Source organism: Carettochelys insculpta, chromosome 2 (assembly GCF_033958435.1).
Source record: "Carettochelys insculpta isolate YL-2023 chromosome 2, ASM3395843v1, whole genome shotgun sequence".
Lineage (NCBI taxonomy): Eukaryota > Metazoa > Chordata > Testudines > Carettochelyidae > Carettochelys > Carettochelys insculpta.
In genome coordinates this window covers 57992926-58013838 of record NC_134138.1, presented here as the reverse complement: position 1 = coordinate 58013838, position 20913 = coordinate 57992926, and the positions used below count along the sequence as shown (strand labels likewise).

General features: G+C 44.1%; 1 protein-coding gene across 1 annotated transcript in view; it reads right to left on the bottom strand.

Annotated features, from left to right (window-relative positions):
* The window catches only part of LOC142009261 (tumor protein D52-like), a 195419-nt gene extending 185261 nt beyond the window's left edge, over positions 1 to 10158 (bottom strand). The window contains exon 1 of the mRNA XM_074987051.1: positions 9980 to 10158. Coding sequence (XP_074843152.1) covers positions 9980 to 10001 — 22 coding nt within the window. The 5' untranslated portion in view covers positions 10002 to 10158. The remainder of the gene's footprint in view (positions 1 to 9979) is intronic.
* Positions 10159 to 20913: the final 10755 nt, after the last annotated feature.

Below are 20913 nucleotides of genomic sequence, written 5' to 3'. Positions count from 1 at the left end.
CCTTTGAATCCATCTATAGCTTATAGGGCTCTGGTAAATTTGAAGCTCCTCCTCCAGCAGGTAAGCACTTTTTCCCCTTTCTTGCCTCAGCTGTTTTGTAATAGAAAGAAAGGGTCCACCTCTACCCTTTCCCTGGCCTCCATATTTTGACTCTTGTCTTTGATTAAGGCTACATCTACCCAGTGTTCCCTCTAACTTTTGCCACCCTGAGCAAAGTGAATTCTCTTATGTGCATCAATACAGAGGTGATGTGCAACACATCACCTTCATATCCATGCAGAGAACAAAATTCTCTGTGGGGCCAAGAGGTTCTGCACGTGGCAGGGAGCTCAGGGCTGGGGCAGGGCTAGGATGCAAGGGCTCTAGCTGAGGGTGGGACAGAGGGTTGGTGGTCAGACTTACTGGGATGGCTCCCTGCTGGGGACAGTGACGGGCCCCCTTCCCTGGCCCTGCCAATTTGTTGCTTGGGCCAGCAAGGAGGAGCACCTCTCTGCCATCTCTGGCAGCTTCAGGCTTTGGAAAACTCTCCCCCTGCTACAGGCCAGAGCCTCTGCATAGATCTTAAATGCACAGCTTAGGGTGAATTACTGTCTATATTACAGAGTTCTGAAGACCAAAAAAAAAAAAAAAAGAGTTATGCGGTTTAATTAAAGCGCTTTAAATAAATGGCTGATGCACAGCCACAGTATGTTCCTTTCATTGGCAGGGAACATCCATGCTAGCAGTTCTTGCATTGATGCAGAAACCAGTGTACTGGAGGTGGCTACCCACCTTGCAACTGGCTACAGTGTGCTTTGGAAAGGGTTTGCAATGCCCCATGGGGCAGGTACAGTATAACAAGATGCAGATTTCTCAATCTCACTGTTCCATAGACATCTAACTAAATTGCCAGTTGCTTTTCAAGTGAGGTGTATGGAGAGAGAGTTTTGCCACAAAAAGAAGCCTTGTGGCATGTACACCTCCACTGTTTTATCAGCAAAAGCTTCCTTTTGAAAAAGGATGTATAATGTAGACAAGGCCAAAGTCCAGTGCAAGCTTCTGCTAGTCAGACTCTGAGCAGAAGTAAGATTTTGTTCTGCTGCTAGGTAAGAATTAGCAACAGAGGTAATGGAGCATCCTTGCTGGTTCAAAGACGTTGCTCTAAATTATAATGCAGTGTTTAAGCTGCAGCAGCCATGGACTAGAACATTTTATTTTAAGTTTCAGTTCTGCAGAAGTGGTCCCAGAAACTTATCAGGAAAAACTTCCATTTACAAATGGCACTTACATCTTCAGTACACCCCATTTACTAGGTATTCTGGTTGGTATTCTTTGGACTGTGAATAGGGGCATGAAGCCCAGCTTGAAAAACAGGGAGACCAGAACTGTTGCAGCAATGAAAATAAAGGTTGAACCTCTAGTCCAGCAACATCCATGGCCCAGCATATTATTAGTTGGCCTTGCCTACGATAAGTGGACATCTGGCTGTATTTCCCCACTGTCCCATAAAGTTTATTTACAGCTACCAATCCTCATTTTCAGCTCTGTGTTATTTAGCTGTAATTTACCCCTAGATGTCCTTTAAGAGTCCAGTAAGCAGTGAAAATGTTGATAACATGCTAGGCAATGTTCACGTCCCCTGGTTCAGCAAATTCTCTGGATCAGCCCAGATGCAGGATAACAGACTAGGAGTCCAACCTGTAATTCCTTTTGTAGAACTAGTTCCCGGTTGGCTAGCAGCAATTCTTCCCGTATGATTTTAGTTGTGCATTCTAAAATGTTTTCTGGGATTCTCACTTCAGCATTTGAGGGCCCTCAGGCTGTTTCCTCACTACTTCCAGCCACACATGCCCTACTGGGGTTCAATTTTGCACATCCCAGCTAGGCAGAGAAGAAAAAAAGCCAAGCTATCAGGGCTCCATCAATCCCTGTACTGCTCGTTGTGAGGAGTAGAAGTCTTGACTGCATTGGTGTCTAACTTCTACAAAAATGTTGGTCTTAGGAGGAGCGTACAGTTCCTGTGGTCCTCAGTCTTAGAGGGAGAGATCCTTCTAAATTCTAATAAAGTCAAGTATATCACCTAGTTTCCATGTGCAACTGCACCCCCAGCCTTCCGCTGTATCTTTGCTGTCAAGTTCGATGCAGTCTGTGTTCCTCCTCATTGTACATAGGGCCTCCATGCCCCATCACGAATTCTGCTGCCAGCTTCACTTAAGCTTCTTCCACATTGTTGGAGTCTTTTGCCGACATATCTATGGCATGGATGATACTGTAGTCTTCGGCCAGATTCTGAACCTCTTGAAGTTCACTTAAAATCAGACTTGAGGGAGGTTGATGGGAGAGTTTCCCCCATCACCTCCCTCTGTGAGGATAGCCAGATAAGTTGACCCTAGATACACTGACTCCAACTACACAATTGCCATAGCTAGAACTGCATATCTAGGATTGACTTTCAGGTCTTGTGTACACCTGACCTTAGTGACAGAGGCCTGAGTTTTCAGTTTTAAGGGGCTTCCATTTAGCCATGTATGGCATGGTTCCATTCTACCCCATGCCTCTCCCTGACAGATAAGTGCACCTATGCAGCACCTCTAAGCTGAGAGGCTACATCGGGTCCAAGCTGAAGCTGTTTTACAGTGACAATTCTGCCTAAAGTATCTCTTCTATCAAGTTTTATTTTAGTAACTTGCTTCCCTTCCAGTCCCTCATTCTGGCTTACTCACAGCAGCATACCCAAGATGATAAGTGAGGCATCTAGCACCACATAATGACCCTTAATAATGCTAGGAAAGATTTCCTCCAGGAGTAGCAGCTGTGTGCTTTTCTGATACAAGCTCTGTCAGGCAATAGTTCTGCTTTGAAGCCACTTGGGATTCTTTCATATGGCCTTGCTGAACAGAGGTCAGCAACCTTGACTATTATCCTGTTCTTAGGCAGGGGGAAAAAAGCACCAGACAACTTTCCATGTACAACAAAATTTTGTAAATTAGCCCAGGAATCCTTAGTATTCAGGTAAAGTTCCTACACAGTTCTGCTGCCATGGAAACAGTAAGTTTTGTTGTTTCCATCTTGCACTGTATTTGTCTGAAAGGATACAATTTTATGTCACTACCTGCAGTGAATCTCAATACTTCAGAATTATAGATAGCACATCGGCCAAGCAGGCCAACTGCTCTGTACATTGCAATGACAAAGATTAGGTCAGAGTCTCCGATGCCAATGAAAATGGATCTTAGAAAGCTTTCTACCATTGTCAGACAAATGTGGCCTCTCAGCTAGCTGCCCCATACCCTTGTGTAAGAAATACAAGCAGTTAGAAGGAAGTATGACAGAGGCTCTTGGTACCAAGAGAGTCCTTACAGCTATGGCAGGATTTAGAAGAGCCCAGAGGCCTCTTCAGCCCCAGATGGACTAGTACAAGTAAGGCAGCCTTGCTCAACTCCCTAACAGAGGTAGCCCTCCCCTCACTTCCTAGGCAGATCAACGTTCTGCAACATGTAAAAAGAATCAGACTAATAGAGGAGGGGAAAAAAAAAAAGAGACCATACATACAGGCTAAGGAGGGGAGAAATGTTTAACAGCTGTAGTTTAACAGGGATACAGAAACTGTTCTACATGGCCAGTAGCATTGAAAAAAGTTAACACTAGAAAGCAAAACCTAGCATGAGATTAGTACTGGAGCAAGCACAGAGACAAGATTCTTGCAGCAAACTGCAACAACATTGGAGAGGTGGAGCAGCAGCTGGTGTACATACTTTGGGGATCGATTTAGAGCTGTTCCCACCAACCACTGCATTTTGCTGAAAAGGGCTCAGTACAGTTTAAACACTTCTGCACCAGGCTGGTAACCAGCATTTTACAGCAGTCACAGGCTACTCTGTAATATGCCAGCAGCTAACAGAGGCAAAGGGACTGTCCTGGCAGCCAGGACTGACCAATTGCAAGCATTCCAGCCATTCCCCAGAATATTGCCTTCAGCAAGGGCTAGGGATTTGGGGAAGGTTATGTATCACTTCAGAATTCTGTGTCTGGATGAAGAACTATCCCTAGTGTGCTAAAGAAGATTCATGATTGTCTGTGCTGACAGAACAGAACAAAGCAGCCTAGGAGCCAAGGATCTGGGACAGGGACAAGTTACAAACAGGCCCCATACAGACTGCTAGTTCTAGAAAGAGATGTTTATACTGTGTGTTTAACAGTGTAAACAGAATAGAAGAGCGCCATTTACCACAACTCCAAGAACACTTCAAAAATATTTTTGGACTACTGAGTGAAGCTTGCAAGCTAGGCCTGAAGAATCAGAAATGGAAGACTGCTCAAGTGCAGGTAAAAGAAACAAGCTTGGAATTGTGATCTCTGAGAATGATACAGTTTTAACAGACAAATTTCACTTCAGATTAATCTTGTTAAATCATGGAGACTGTTTTCGGGTATGTGATTACTACACATTTAAGGCTGAGCTGTTTCTGATCTGATCATTCTGATGGGGTGCATATGCACTAACATCACGCCAAGTTTCTGAGCAATGGTGAGCTGCACTGGTGCTGACCAAGTTAGTATGGACAGGGCTATGTGAGCACAAGAGCTTCTCACACCCACATACCTACTGCATCTCAAGGTGGTTTTATTATGCTGATGGGAGAGTGTTCTGTAGCAAGTGTAGACTAGCTCCAGCTAACTGATGCACTCTGCCTTTAAGGGTTGGGAACTGTCAGTGTGTAATGGAGACAGGCCTCAAAATGTCAGTGTGTATTTACCCATGAAAACCCTACTACTCAGTGAATGCAAGCATCACAAAGCCAAAGACACTCCATAATTTATCAAGTAACAGAGGGAGCTGTGCTAGTCTATACACTATCAAAACAAAAAGCAGTCAAGTAGCACTTTAAAGACTAGCAAAATAGTTTATTAGGTGAGCTTTCGTGGGACAGACCCAAGTTGTCCAAGTCTGTCCCACGAAAGCTCGCCTAAAACTATTTTGCTAGTCTTTAAAGTGCTACTTGACTGCTTTTTGTTTTCATAATTTATCAGTATTAGTTTGTAATGAAAGGTTTATCCCTGATGCAAACACTAGCTAAGAATAAGCATTAAGTAGCATTTTAAGGAATACTGCAGCACCCGCTTAATTTTAGCATTTTAAAAGCAAACCAGTATTAAAATTGCTCTCCAACATAAAACTTCTAGTGCTGTTTAAAACTGCTTTCTTGCAGTGATTCTAATTAAAGAGCTTTGCCAGTGCACAAGAACTTGCTGCTAACCAGCATTGCACAAGTCTTTATATTGCAAAAGTGTGAAGAAACAGTTTTTATTTGTGGCTATGTTTATGAAGTTATTTCATTGTATTACTGCACTTTGTTTTTTGATGCCTTTACCAGGGTATTTTTTAAAATCTGTTTTGCATAATCAACCTACATACAAAACTAATTGTAAATAAGATATTCTATAGGTGAGTACAAACATTCAGGAACAGATCAAGCCATCTGAGATTCTTTTCACTTTCACTGAGTGAGACTGCAGCTGGCAACTTAATTGTTATGAAGTTGTTACTATGCATTGACATCTATTAGGTAATAACATAAGTTAAGCAGCAGTTGCACTTATCACACCAAATCCTTCACCAGTCATGCTGTAAATTGACTTGTTAGACCGAAAGGCATTTGTCTTGCTCATTACAGCCATGTCCTGGACTTGCCATGATTTCATACATAGCATCTAAACAAGGTTCTCTTTCCACACTCTCCAGAAAATAGTAAGAAAGACCTCAGGGTCCAACTTTTGCCAAATGAGAATATAAAGTTGATCTCTTCAGCATTATGGCTGTTGCTGAGCTGGTTTGAGTTATCTGTACTGTACCTTTATGTTGCCTTCTCATCCTCTACCCATATTAGTTTTGAATTCATAGCAACCACCAAGAGTCAACAAGATATCGCTTCTTTACGCACTATGCATTCATCCAAGCAAACTGCTGCCTAAGACTAGCCCAGTAATATAATCATGGTGGTCCCAGAATACGACACACAAGGTGGGCAACATAATATCTTTTATTGGATCAACTTCTGTTAGGAGAGAGACAAGACTGGTATGGTGGGCCAAGCTTATAATCCAAAGAGATACGCTGTCTGCTAATTTGTACACCGTCAAGACAACAAGCAGCTGTAGTAGTAAGTCATGGGCTCGCACTCGCCAATCAAATGCTGAAGTAGAATCCCATGGTGCTGGTATTGGAGTTAACTTATAGTTATATTTCTTTTTACTAGTTTGTTGCAAGCCTTATTTTTAAAGTCTGATTATGTTTTCTTCAGTGCACAAAAGCCCTGTTATTTCAGAGTAGATGGTTTCATGATTGGAATGGTCTCCTTTTGTACGAGGAGATCACAAGTTGGAATGCATAGAAACATTCCCTTCAAGTTCCTGATGGGGGCAGTAGTGAGCCAGTGGCTTCTGGAAGAGAGAAAGTATTTCACATTAGGCAGTCTTTTGTTCCAGACTGCATATAGCCTGAAAGTAATAATTCGGCACTGAAGCAGTGTCTAGACTGCAGGCTTCTGTTGACAGATATTTCCTCAACAGAGCACCTGTTCAGACTGCAGATCCGTCAGAGATCTGCCAGTCGGGAGCATTCTGTCGGTATCCCTGTACACCTCATACCACAAGGAAGAAAAGATGTCAACAGAAGGGGTTTTTCCGACCTTTGGCTGAGGGTGGACAAGCCACATGTCAGAAAAGCCTCTCCCGACAGAAGAGTCAGCAGAAGATACACAAATGCACTGAACAATTTCCATATCTTTTGTTGACAGTTCTCAGCAATCTAGACATAGCCTCAGGGAACAGCTGCTTTGGATTAAAGCCTACACTACAGTACCTTCTGGTAGATATTACAACCAGAATATATCTTGGTGTGAGTTATTAAATTTATCTCAGATGCAAAGTGCAATATTTATCTGACCAGTTTAGGTTAGTGTATAACTACAGGTTGAACCTCTCTACCCCAGCACCCTTGGGACCTGACTGGCACCAAACAAGAGAATTTGCTGGACTACAGAGGTCAATACTGCCTATCAGAATTACCTACACTTCCACAGTGTAACCCCACAGAAGACATTTAGGGGTAAACTGCAGCTAATAGCACGAAACAGAGCCAGGATGGGTAGCCATGAACAAACTTTGTGAGACCACAGGAACTTGACCACACCCATTATAAGGGGTCATCCAGCTAGATAAAAATCACGCCAGATTATGGATGCTGTCACCCAGAAGAGATTCAACTAGTACATATTTCCTTAGCAGACCCTCACATAAGCTCAGTGGAGATGCCCTGCCAAAGCAAAAGTTCCATGTATGTTTTTGTAATATTCCATGTAAAGTTGAACTAAAATTTAACAAGTCTACAGTTACAGAATAAAACAGACCTCAGCCTCAATGCTTAAGTCATGTCCTCAGTACTTCACAGTATTTTAAGGTGGCACATATTAATCCAACTACACTGATATGCTTCTGAGTCACTTTGGTAAAACTGCATGCACAAGTCATTTACAATGGAACAAAACAAAACTTTCAGTTGTGCCTTTGCTACTTTTCACTAGAAAAGTTATTTTTCCTCTGCATTAAGTCTACCAGGCAACTCTTTCCCTTTGTTGTGCACATGCAGAGAAGCTGTCTTTTAAAAAAGTAGTATCACCAACTAATGCAGTACAGTACACACTGTACTAAACAAAGTGGTTGAAACAAGTGCATTTGTTGAGTTTAACCAGGCCAACTGCATTAGTGCACCAAACTGAGGTGCACTGCCTCTGATCAAACAGAATGCTGGGGTTTTGGCTAAAGCTAGATAAAGTCCAATTTGGAGACATGCCAGTATATTGTTTATACCACAACTAGCTATTCATCATTTAACTCATTAGAATTTTGAACACGTGCCATGAAAATACAAAACGAGGGCCCATATCAATCTTACCCAGATGCAGTACCAGTTGCTCAAGCAGTGGAAGAAGGGTTTATTCAAGTATGTTTAATTTATTCCACCAAAGAGAAGTCAGTAGTGCATAATGCAGCATGTTATTATACAGTAGCTGCCTTTGTATAGCATCATTCTGAAAGGGTTTTAGAGCAACAGATCTTGTGATAGATTGGCCCAACCATAACCACCAGTCAAGTTGCAAAATTAAGTTCACTTTTCCCCTCTTAATTTCATTACTACTGCTATCCTATCATACCTGCTCAAGAATGAAGGGGACATCAATTTAGTAGAAGTCACAGAATCCAATTATTTTTAGTTCCATGTTTGGGCAGCTGGGCTTGGGTCCCTTCCCCAGGGCCCTCCCCTGCTTAGAGCATTGTCCCATACCTTACCATTATCCACTCCACACCAGAAAATTGTAACTAATCAGTTCAGCACTCCTGATAACGTCAAGTAGATTTAATCCTTGGATATACTGTAGGAAAGGGTCTCATTCATGTTGTATTAATACTGGATGTTTCCTTCTGCCAGAGGAGATATGACCGATTAGAATATTTTACTGGAACTGCTCCACTACCAGGTTTACAAAAGTAACTAAATGCCTATTCCCCATTCCTGTAATTAATGTTTTGTTGGGTTTGGTTTTCAATCCACATTTGTTGTACTGTCATAAAATACCCAGAATGCTGAGCACAGCAGATGATATAAACACTTAGCCTGTATCTCTCTCACACATATTTAATATGAATGTATAAGCCATTTTAAATCACGCCTCCCAGAGACTGAAGTCAGAGTAATTCCATTCTACCTTGCATGTATATAGAAGGTAGAAATCAGATTTCTACTAGAGACAGGATTTAATTCTTTAGTGTAGTGGCCATCTTATCACCCAAAATGCCAGCGCTACGCGCAAAGCAGTAGCCTCGGGACCTACACGTGAAGACAACCTTAGAACAGGCCACTAAAAGCTGCATTCATGTAAGAAGCTTGCATGGGTAAAGACCCGCTTAAGCACGTCTTTACCCACAAAAACTTATGCTCCAAAATACCTATTATAAGATGCCACAGAACTTGTTGTTCTCAAAAAAAAAAAAAGATTAATACAGCAGCCTCTCTGCCTCATGGTAATAATCCCCCTTTAGAACCAGCTTCACTCCCTCCACAACCAAGGCTAATGGTGCACCCCTTTTAGGTTAGAAATCTAAGCCCATTTCACCTGCAAGGAGCGGGGGGGCGGGAAAGCTGCAGCCCTCAGTAAGCAGGCACTTAAAGAGAGACGATACACGTGGCAACTTTTTTTTTGGGGGGGGGAGGGGGGCGGCAAGGTCTGCTGGTGAGAGACAAGTTCACCTGGCTACTACCCTGAGGACAACAGCGCTGCTGCTGCAGACTCAGGGCAGTCCAGTACGGACGGCGCCATGGTTAAGCAGAAGGCCAAGATTTTACCACCAATGTCTCTAACCCGCCCCCCTGGGCAGTTCAAGCAAGTCACTGCGGCCAGCTGGGGCCTGAGTGTCAGGCGCTGAGCGGAGGGGAGGAGCGCGAGGGAGTTCGGCCTCGCAGCAGGCTGGGCGCTGCCTGGAGCGTACCCAGCCTCAGGGCGCCCGGGGAGCGGCCAGCTGGGGCCCGGCCGCTGCAGACAGGCCACGGCGGGAGCAGGGGCTGGGGCGCTGTTTTCCCCGGGCCGGAGCTCCCGCAGCCCCCACGGCTCGCAGGGCGCGCGCAGCCCCTCCCGAAGCGCAGATAAAAACGCGCCGCCCGGCGGCCGCCTCAGCCCCGCCCCGGATGGGGCCGGGAGCAGTGGGGAGGACACCGGTTAGGGGCAGCCCCCCCAGCCCGGCCCGTGCCCGTGCCCTGCGGCGCTGGGGGCTGCGAGCCACGCCCGCCCGCCCGCCGGGGACAGAAAGCGCGGGGGCCGGACGGGCGGCGGCGGGAAGGCGGCCGCTCCTCCCCCTCTCCCCTGGGCAGCCCCCACCAGCGCCTCTGCGCGCAGGCTGGTGGGGGCAGAGCCGCCGCCGCCGCCCCGGGGAGCTCCGCCCGTACCTTGCTCGCTGCCGGGCTCCATGCTCGCTGCCACCCCCCGGCGTCAGGCTCCACCGCGCGAGCGCCGCCTGGGCTTCATATAGGGCGGGCCGGCGGCCACGTCAGCCAGCCGCCAGCCACCTGATCGGCGCTGCCCTCCCGCCGCCAGGCGCGAGCAGGTGTGGGGCGGCGCCCAGGTAGCTACGCGCTGCTCCGCCCCGGGCCGCCTTGCCCAGCTCTTCTGGCACCGGAGCAGCCCGGCCCTGAGCACCTGTGCCCAACCCGCGGGAAACGCACCCCAGAAATCGCCGGCTTTACCGAGACAGCAGTCGCGTTAAACCGAATCGCCGCGGGGGGACCTGGGTTCAAGTCTTCCCTGCGCCTGCGGGTCGGGAATGTGACCTTTGAAAGAGGAACCAGAGTCGCACCTCCCATCGAAGAGCTCCAGGAGCTGGGTCTACAAGAGGCCCTAAGGCGCCAAGTATCACGAGATCTGTGGTGATCAAATCGTGACGGGGCAGGATCTCTGACTTTATTATTGAGCTTTCCTGGGTAAGACCCACTTGTTAGCCCTGAAAGCTCATTACCAATACAGAAATGTGTTAGTCTGCAAGGTGCCGCAGGACTGCTTGCTATTTGTGACACAACACAATGAGTGAGGTGTCTCCCTGCCTCTTGAGCCCAAGTGCTGCAAACGCTCATGTGAATAACTTATACACAGAAGCAGTCTGAGTGATTTAAAACGGGATGCTCATATGCTTAAAATTAGTCACCTGCATCAGAGTTGTGCAGAATTGGGCCTTCAGTTCATATACCACAGTCTGTATACATGTGGTAGCTGGCACAACAAACCAACAGTCCTGTAGCACTTTAAAGACTAACAAAATCTTTGGATGGGATTTTTATGCTGCACTCATTTCCATGTCTGCTTTTATGCAATTGGATCCCATGCCTCAGGTTCATACATATAAATAGCTGGTTATTCAGATCTTTACATGTGTCTGATGCATACTAGTAACTCTATCTGTAAAGTGGTTCTGGAGCCTGGAATAAAGGCTGCTTAATACTTACAACTTGTTTTTTTTATTTATTTATTCAGGGAACTGATACAGTAATCACTTAACACAAGCTAGTTAAAGAAGCCTGTGGCAGGCAGTTAAGAAATGAACACTCAACACTAACACCAATGATATGTCTGTATACGGTTGTGACAACAAGCTATTTTTTTCTATTTGTCTTATATTTTTGTTGGTAAATAATATGCAAATTTACAAGCTACATTGTGTTACTGAAACTAAATTGTATTCTTATTTTAGCCTCAGGATGGCCTCTTGAAAATTGCTAACAGTTAAAGCAGTGTGAGGCACTTTGGAGACCATCAGTTTAAAAGCACTGTGGTTGCATTAAAGAGAGACAAGGTGGCTGAGGTAATATCTTTTATTGAACCAGCTTCTGTTGATGAGAGAGACAAGCTTTTGAGCTACACAGAGCTCTTGTGCAGGTCTGGGAGAGGTGCTCAAGGGGGTATCACTGCTAAATAGGCAGAAGGTGGTCCAATAATAAATATTATCTCAGCCACCTTGTCTCTAATGTCCTGGGAATGACACAGCTACAGCAACACTCCCTGCAAAAATTAAAGAGAAGTAACCATTTAATAATGGCACTGACTGAACCTGAAACATCACATAGGTACTCTGAGCTCTCTTTCTCCTAAAACAACGTTACATGCTGAAAAATTATAACTTTGGAGTCTGCCCTAAAAGCAAACTGTTATGAGAGTATCTGAACATCATACTGACATATACACTTCTTCCTCCACTCCTTTGGTCCTGCTATTTATTGCTTTGTTTGCTCAAAAAAAAATTGCACAAAATTAGTGGCAGGGCAGACATAGTGAGGGTTTGTGAATACCCAAATTGTCATGAACATTTAACAAGCAATATCACATGCTAAAGAGGATCACTATAGAGGGCTATGAGATGCCAATTTAGAATGCTTAGAAAATGCGGAAAAATAATGTAAATATCAACTATTCCACAGAATATATGGAATATGTTAGGGGACTATTTTGTTAACATTGTAGCATATACGTAGCTTCGGAAGGAAGTGATTGTGAGGATGCCATAAGAACATACAAAGCAGATAAAGCAAGGTATATACAGTAAACTCTTTCATTTCTGGCAGCTGCGGTTCTGAGAGGTTGCTGCATATTCAAATATTCTGAATAATAGACAGGTACACCTAGCAATGCATAACACTAAAGAAAAACAAGATTAGATGTTAAGAAACAAACTAAAATGGATGCAGAGTACTTTATTTACCAACAATAGTAGTAATGTACACTGTAAACTTATACTGTATTTCCTGTATTTATTTGTATTTACTTTCACTGTACTCATGGAAAAATTAACTAAAATTTTCTTGAGGTTAAAATGCTGGTTATTTGAGAGTTCTGAATGTCAGATATGAAAGAGTTTACTGTATGCTTGATGGGGATGTTCTCAGTGCACAGGAATCAGTTTAGCTAGATATGTAAATACCCTCTGCAGAGACATGAGTCTATGTATCTCATAGTCAACATTCCCTCTAATCTTTTCCATCCATGTGCAGAATGATTTTTTTATTTGCACCAAAGCATGTGTGGATGTGCACCACCACTCGGAAAAAAAAATACCTGTGGGGGCTCTGATAATCAGCTGGGCAGCAACTGAATCTCCTATTTTTATGGCATCCTACCCTAGCCATTCTGTAACCATTGACTGAAAACAATATTTATAATGTTCATGTCTAATATTTGGTATGTTAAACTCACTATAAGTCTGTTCCACTGCTGTAGTCAACCTATTTATATACAAAACAAGCACCCAGCGCACAAGGAGGACTGCTCATAGTACTGTTTTTCAGTATGGCAGTGTTTCATGAAATACATTTGAACACAGATCCACTTTTGGAATTGAGATGTCTCTGATATAAAGGCATAAATAATTGATACATAGCTATATTTTAAAATACATGCTGCACTTGAAATCTTAGCTGTTCCCCATGACTCCTAAGCAACTGATGTTTTATGGCTGATCAGTTCTGAGGAAGACTATCAACAATGTAAAGAATTAATCCCTTGGGCTCAATTCACTCCACAATGATGCGGGATTTATATGACTAGCAGACTCAGGGACAGAGTTGTGCAAAGTGATTGTTGTCTCAGTTCTTGGGAGTTAGAGATTCAGAGGATCCAATATATCCCTCAAAATGGGTGTGATGACCAGGACAGAGACATGACCAGGGCAGTTAGAGAGTTCATTGATTTAGTCCCTTCCCAGACACTTCTGTTTCCAAAGCTCCCGTGAGTTTCTGGCATAAATGTAATCTGACCTGCTCTGAGGAACCTCAATGGAGGGTACTGCTTACAGCAGTTCTTGGCAAAATAGGGCGGCCCACAGGTGAAGTGGGGGACCTCAGACAGGCTCCCTGCCCCTGCACACTGCTCAGAAAAGCAGCTTCAGGGGCCTATTTGTCTTTCAACAGTTATGTGCCTGAAGGGGTGGGGGGAGACGCTTCTTGAGCTCCCCCACCCCCAGTACAATCCCACTGGCCGGTTTCTGACCAACGCGAGCCACATGTTTTGAAGCACAGTTCTCTTTCCCCTCAGGCTCTAGCTAGTCACACATGGCCCCTGGCATGGCAGGGCAGGCAGGGAGCCTGCCTGAGAACCCTGCTGGGCTCCTGGCTTGGAGGTGCCCAGGTAAGTCTCCCAGCCAAAGCCTGCCTCTGACACCTCAGACCGTCCCTCCTCCCAACCCTCTGCCCACCCCGCTCCTGCCCCCCTGCCCTACATAACTCAAACCCTCTGCCCCTCCTCCTGTACCATAACCCCCTGTTTTTATGGCATCCTACCCCAGCCATTCTGTAACCATTGACTGAGAGCAATATTTATAATGATAATGTCTAATATGTGGTATGTTTAACTATGTCTGTTCCACTTCTATAGTCAGCTTATTTATATATAAACATTCAAGTGTGCCCCCTTCTGTATTCTTTTAGAGAACGAGCACTGAAAGCCCTCAGCTTTGCTGCGACGCAAGTTAGTATAGTTTGTTTTCATTTGCAGCCTCATGCTGCAAGGTGCTCTGCTAAGCTCTGAGCATCCTCAACTGCCACTAACTCTATTTTTATTATTAGAGTTATGTTACAGTAGTGTCTAGAGGCTCCAGCCTTGACTGGGCTCTACAAACACAAAGTAAAAGGCATTACAGTTCAATCTCAGAGTTAAAGGCAGTCTCTTCCCTGAACATTTTACAATCTATAAGATAAGACACAACAGTAGGTGAGTGTAACAGTAGGAAGAAAAGTGGAAACAAGGACATAGGGAACATGTAGTTAGATTGGTCCATTGGTTTTCAGTGATGAGATGTAAATATAATAGTTATCAGAAACCTCATTGACTAGCTATTTATCTGTGACAGCTGAAAGTGCTCTGTTCTGGCCAGGAATTGGCCCTTTCCAAACAGATGTCATTTGTGGAGGTTTCATTGGGATAAAAGTTAATTTTCAGTTAATAAAAATGAAACTTTTACAACCTTTAGACACCTAGATGCCCATCTGAGTATTTGGGTCTGGATCCACAAAGGTAATCTCATGCCCATATGGCTGAGGTTTAGGTACTTATGTCCAGTTTCTATGGTTCCTTGTAATCAAAAAATATATACGTACATATAAAACTTCTTCATGAACCTGTAGGCTCCTCTACTCATTTAACATCAACATTTTCAGGATAAAAGTTTTCAGGCGCCTGAGTTTCTGCCTCTGTGGAGGTGCAGTGCTGCCTCCCTGTAGGCATCAGGACACTAAGGGAAGATAAGTGTTTATCTGCCTGATTTGTTTGCCTGGTGCCCATCTAGTAGGTCAGATCCCATTCAAAATCCAGCTGCTGCAGGAGGTGATGATACCCACATCACTTTTAGCACAGGGTTTAAAGAACTCTTAGCCACTGCAGTACGGGACAGTCTGACTGTGAGCTCCCTCAATCTCCCCTGTTCTGCTGTGGCCAAATAATGAGAGAGTGGTTGAAATGGGCACATGACCCTGTGTCTCCAATTTCCCTCCACCCCAGTGACTGTCCCACTGTGGATAAACATTTAAATGGTCATTAGTCTCAGAAGCACCCCTAGTGATTTTACCAGGCTCAGTTGTGTACTGACAAATACACAGCTGAGATCTGTCTGTCTGGCTTGTGTTAGTAATGTTAACAGAGGTACTAGAATTGTAAGAACTCTTTAATGTTTAGATTTGAATACCTGTGAGTTGCATGTATTAATTTCACTGATAACATATGCCATATTGACTGTGTCTACACTAGCCCAAAACATCGAAATGGCCATGCAAATAGCCATTTCAAAGCTTACTAATGAAGAGCTAAAATACATATTCGGTGCCTCATTAGAATCTTCAAAAGAGATATGCAAATGAGGTAAATCAAAACCACAAATTAGGTATAAATTTGCGTATGTGACACCTCATATGCATATTCTAATTTCAAAAGCACTTCTTTCAAAAGAAGAAAGCCAGTGCAGATGATGTTCTTTCGAAAGTAAACCCCATCTTCGAAAGAATCCTTCTTCCCATTAAATTCAGGGAAGAAGGCTTGTTTTGAAGATGGGTTTACTTTCAAAAGAGCAGCATCTACATTGACTTTCTTCTTCTGAAAGAAGCACTTTTGACATTAGAATATGCAAATGAGGTGTCACATATGCAAATCTGTGCCTCGTTTCCATTTTTGATTTACTCATTTGCATATCTCTTTTGAAAGAGGAATGCAAGTGTAGACGCATCCCTGGTGTTGTCAAAGATTATTGGAAATACTGTAATATTGTAAAGATGCTGGAAGGTCTGTCTGCTTATCCCTGCTTTGGAACACTGTCATTCTGAAGTCTTCCTTAAGCATTACACACTGGGGCTACATCTATACTAGCCCAAAACTTCGAAATGGCCACACAAATGGCCATTTTGAAGATTACTAATGAAGTGCTGAAATACATATTCAGAGCCTCATTAGTATGCGGGCAGCCACGGCACTTCGAATTTGCCGCGGCTTGCTGCCGCGTGTCTCGTCCAGATGGGGCTCCTTTTTGAAAGGACCCCAGGAACTTCAAAATCCCCTTATTCCTATCTGCTGATTTTGAGGAGTAAAGGGAGTTCAAAGATGTCCCAGCACTTTGAAGTACCAGCAGGTGCGCCGCAGCTAGATGCGTGCCGGTACTTCAAAGTTTAAAACTTCGGAGTTGCTGTGGGAGGGGAGGAATTTACTTAATGAAATGCTGCCTATGCATGGCAGCACTTCATTAGTAAACTCCCCACACCCTAATTACCACCCTTCCTTCGAAGGAAGGTGGTAATGTAGACACAGCCTGAGAGTCAGAACTGGTGGCTGGAAACAAACTTTATAGGACTGCAGGAAACTTGGTCACACCCACGATAAGGCTAACTAAAATCATGCCAGATTACAGATGTTGCCAGATGAGAAAATTCCATATTAAACTGGTTCAACCTGTACTCCAGTACAGCCACCACAGATTATGGGAGTACCAAACATTGTTTATGTTATGTCTTCTTATGTGTATGTTGGTAAGTACACATTTCCCAATTTCTCACTGAAGGCAGATGACTACTTACATATATTTTTATTAGGATCCTAATGCACTTGACAGTGTGTCTTTTATGTTTCTGTTACTATAAAATATGCAGCAGTTATGTCTGTCAGGGGCTGGCTCCTTTTATGAGAGAGTTTGATATAATGCAATTATTAATTTTTATCTGGTCTGTAAATAGCTTTAGCTATTAAACACCCTTGTGCTTCAGGTATGGGTATGTTTGTTTTTCTCACTCAACTAATAGGGGAAAATATTTCTAACTTCTGGTTAGTGACTTGTTTCCTTTCATTAATGTCCTTGGATAAGATTTATGTTTGTTTATGTATGGTAGTAGTTTTATGGAGCATTCTCAGCCTGTGAGGTGCTGTGGGATATGTAGTAAACATACTGATTGTTGAGTTCAGTGCTTTAACTTTGACATGCTTTTATTGTATGTAAGTAACATATACTATACTGTAACTGTATTTAGATGGATTTTTGCCTGGTATTAACTTGCTGCTGTTAATGAGCCAGTCACAGAAATTAATATCCATTCAAGAACCATAATACCTATAGAGGAATAAGTTTGCACAGCTGAAAACTGATAAACAAACAAAATAAGATTATGTCTCCAATCTGTTTCAGTTTCTCCAATTGTCAAATGAGAATATTTATGCTGTATGGTTACATGCATAATGATTAATAATCTAAGAATCTCAAAGTGCTTTCTAAACATTAGGTATCTTTCATGACCCTCTTGTAGATGGCTAAATCATGATACATTTATTTTCAGCAGGGTAAACTGAGACACAGAAATTGTGAGTAATTTACCCTATCACACAGCAAATCAATGGCAGAGCTGGGAGGAGTATGTAGGAATCCTAGGAAAAAAAAGACACAATGAAAAAGCCACTAACGGTTGTTCCATTTTTCATAGATGTTGAGGCCAGAAAGAACCACTAGCTTCATATCTGACCTCTTGAATAGTATGAACTATAGAATTTCACACTGCAATTCCTGTAGTAGAGGCAATCATTCCTCTTTACTGCATAAATGAACATTACTGAGTCCAATGACCTGCTGTTGAATAGACAGCCAAGTGATGATGATCACTTCTAGTGTGGTCACCAGGAGTAGTGGGAGTAAAATGGCAGGGAATCAGGCCCTAAATGTTGAGGACATGATGGTCTTAATTACAATAAACTCTTTCATATCTGGCTGCCCGGGTATTGGGAGGGTGCCGGATACTCAAATATTCTGGATAATAGAGACATATACCTAGCAATGCAGAACACTAACGAAAAACAATATTAGATATTAAGAAACAAACAAAAATGGATGCAAAGTACTTTATTTACCAGCAACAGTAGTATTGTATGCTGTAAAGTTATACTGTATTTGCTGTATTTATTTGTATTTACGTTCACTATACTGTACTTATGAAAAAAGTTACTACAGTAGACTTATGGTTAAAATGCTGGTTACCTGAGAGTTCTGGATGAGTTCCAGAACATAGAGACAAGTTAATCAAGCTGCTCTTATACAAGTATATCTATTATAGCCCTCCAGACCCCAGGTTTGAACCAACAGATCATCCAGTCCCTCAGGAGCTGGGCAAAAGTACACGGCTGCACTCCCAAGAAATACAGTTAATTTTGGAACTCCTTCCAATATGTCTTCTCTGAGACCTGTAGTCTAAAAGATTAGAGGACATAGGCTTATTCTCTCAGCAGCCTCCCTATGTCAGGTCCAGTTTGTCACATACACCTCTGCCTTCACCAAACAAGCCAAAAAGCTAGGCAGGACTCCTCCTCCCCCTGAGCCACCTGCATAAAAGCACACCAGTTATCTCCAGATCTGAAGTGGGTCTGTCCCATGAAAGCTCATCACCTAATAAATTATTTTGTTAATCTTTAAAGTGCTACATGACTGCTGGCTTGTTTTGTTAGTATACAGACTAACATGGCCACCTCTTTGTTACTATTCTGCATAAAAGCAGTACACGCTCACATGGATTTCCAATTAACCCTAAATTTCCACCTTGAGCTCGTTTGCCGCAATTGTAACCTTCGCTTAGTGTCGCACTCTGTCCCTTCTGGTCGCTCTTGGGCCACATATACATGTTGAGGAACTTGCTATAACAATGGCTAACAAAACTGAGCTTTTTAGTTCAGGCCATGTCTACTCTACAAGCACAGTGGCTGCTATAGGCCTGGAGCATAGACCCTTCCAACAGTGACAGAAAGGGTGTTTTACCATTTACTTGAGGCCAGGTCTGCACTAGACCTTAAAGTCTATCATAGATGTGCAATTCCAGCTACAGCAATGGCATAGCTGGAATCAAATTATCTATGATTGACTTACCTGGCTGTCCACTCTGAGGGAGTCGATAGGAGAAACTCTCCCATCGACCTCCCTTTCTCCTCAAGAGATTGAGAAGTACAGGGGTTGACTGTTGACCCCTGATAGTCTGATTTCCCATGTCCCCACTAGATGCGTGAAATCGAAGCCCAGCAGATCAGCCCTGATGGGGTCAATGTACCTGGTAATGTAGACGTATCCAGAGTGACAGTAGCTAGGTCAGCGGAAGCATTCTTCCATCGACCTAGCTGTGCCTACAGCAGAGGTTATGTTGGCATAGCTGTAATGCTCAGGAGTGTAAATTTTTGACCTATGAGCTAAGCTGACCTAATTTTGCAGAGTACACCAGGTCTCATATTCCAGAACCAAAGGTCCTGGGTTCAATCCCACTGCCTAAAACATAGTGTTACGTAATTTTGAATGCAAATTAGAAGCACAATTTTATGCCATCTGCTCAAAAAATCGCCAGGTTTCCTAACAGCACAGTCCAATTCTGTACTTCACAGATTAATCAGTCTGAGCTCTCAGTGCAAAACTGGTTAATGTCTAGGTACAATTTTACTGGAGAGTCTGCCTGTTTTGTAACACTGTGGTGGAGGAGGTTGCTTCTCAGTGTTCCTTATGTGCTGCTAACCAGCTGTCTTCCTAATGGAGTTTTGGAGGAAAGGCACTGCGGGGAGGCTGCTGAAACAGCCATAAAAGGAGCCTATCTCACTATTCTAACTGGTGACAGCTTTAAAGTAAAATAATATGCCCACCTTCTACAGCCTGAGGTGTCTCTGCGTACAGCCCACAGTAAAAAGCAGAGCCCCAGTCATACTTTCCATGACCTCCCTTACTAGGGTGACCAGTTTGCCCTATGGCAAATACAGGACAGTGGCCTCCAGGGATGGGGGGCTGCTGTTCCATGTCAGGGCTCCTCAGCAGTTGGGGGGCAGCTGCCACACAGTGAGGCACCAGGGATGGGGAGTGGAGGATGGGGGATCCACAACCTCACAGCAGGGCAGCACCAGGAATAAAAAGGCCGCCCCATGGGAGAGCTCACCAGCAGTAGGGGCTGCCTCCTTGTGGTGCCAGGAAATGAGGCAGCCACCCAGCAGAGGAGCTCCCTCGCAGCAGGGGCTTCTGCCTTGAGATACCCGGTGTTAGGGAACAGGATCCCCACAAAATATGGGACAATTAGCCTATTTTCATTAAAAGTCAGGACACCTGTGAGACAGCCTAAATAAGGGACTGTCCCAGGAAAAGTGGGACAGAAGGTCACCTTGCCTCTTAAAAGCTTGGGCCACTAGAGGGACTATCATGGCATAGTGGAAGAGCTGCAGCTAAAATGGAATAACCTGGTGGCACAGACAAAGCTTAGGTAGACAGAAGGGGATTTTCCCTTTCTAGGAACACCACCTCCTCTAGTGTGGGTAGCTAGGCTGACAGAAGCATTCTTTCCTCAACATAATCATGTTTACACTGCAGGCTGGGGCAGCCTAGCCCCTAATAGGGTTGCCAACTCAGACTGAAGCTGTTCCAGGAGACTTTCCCCCCAACATGATGTAATGTCTTAAAACAGCCTATTTAAGTCTCCAGGATTGCTTTCAACAGTCACCGGGAGATTGAAGCCGATTCTGGGAGACTCCCGGGCAACCCTAGAGGACTGGCAACTCTAAGCACCATGGCTAGGTTGACCTAAATTTTATATGTAGAGCAGGCCTTAGTCATTCAATCAGTTTTGCCCTACACCCTGACCCTTCTGCCCTTGGCTCCACCACGTCCTGGGCATGGAGCTGGGCACCCTTTCCACCTTGCCCTGGGCTCATGGCAGCTGTTGGCTCCACTGCAGTGAATAGTGGGGACCTTTAGGTGGAGGAGGTGGTGGGGTTCTTGGGGAAGGGAGGGCATGGCCCAGTTTTCTGGCAGTAGGTCGGCAGTAGTGCCTGGGAAGCCCCTACGCATTCATTCCCTTGCATGTGCAGT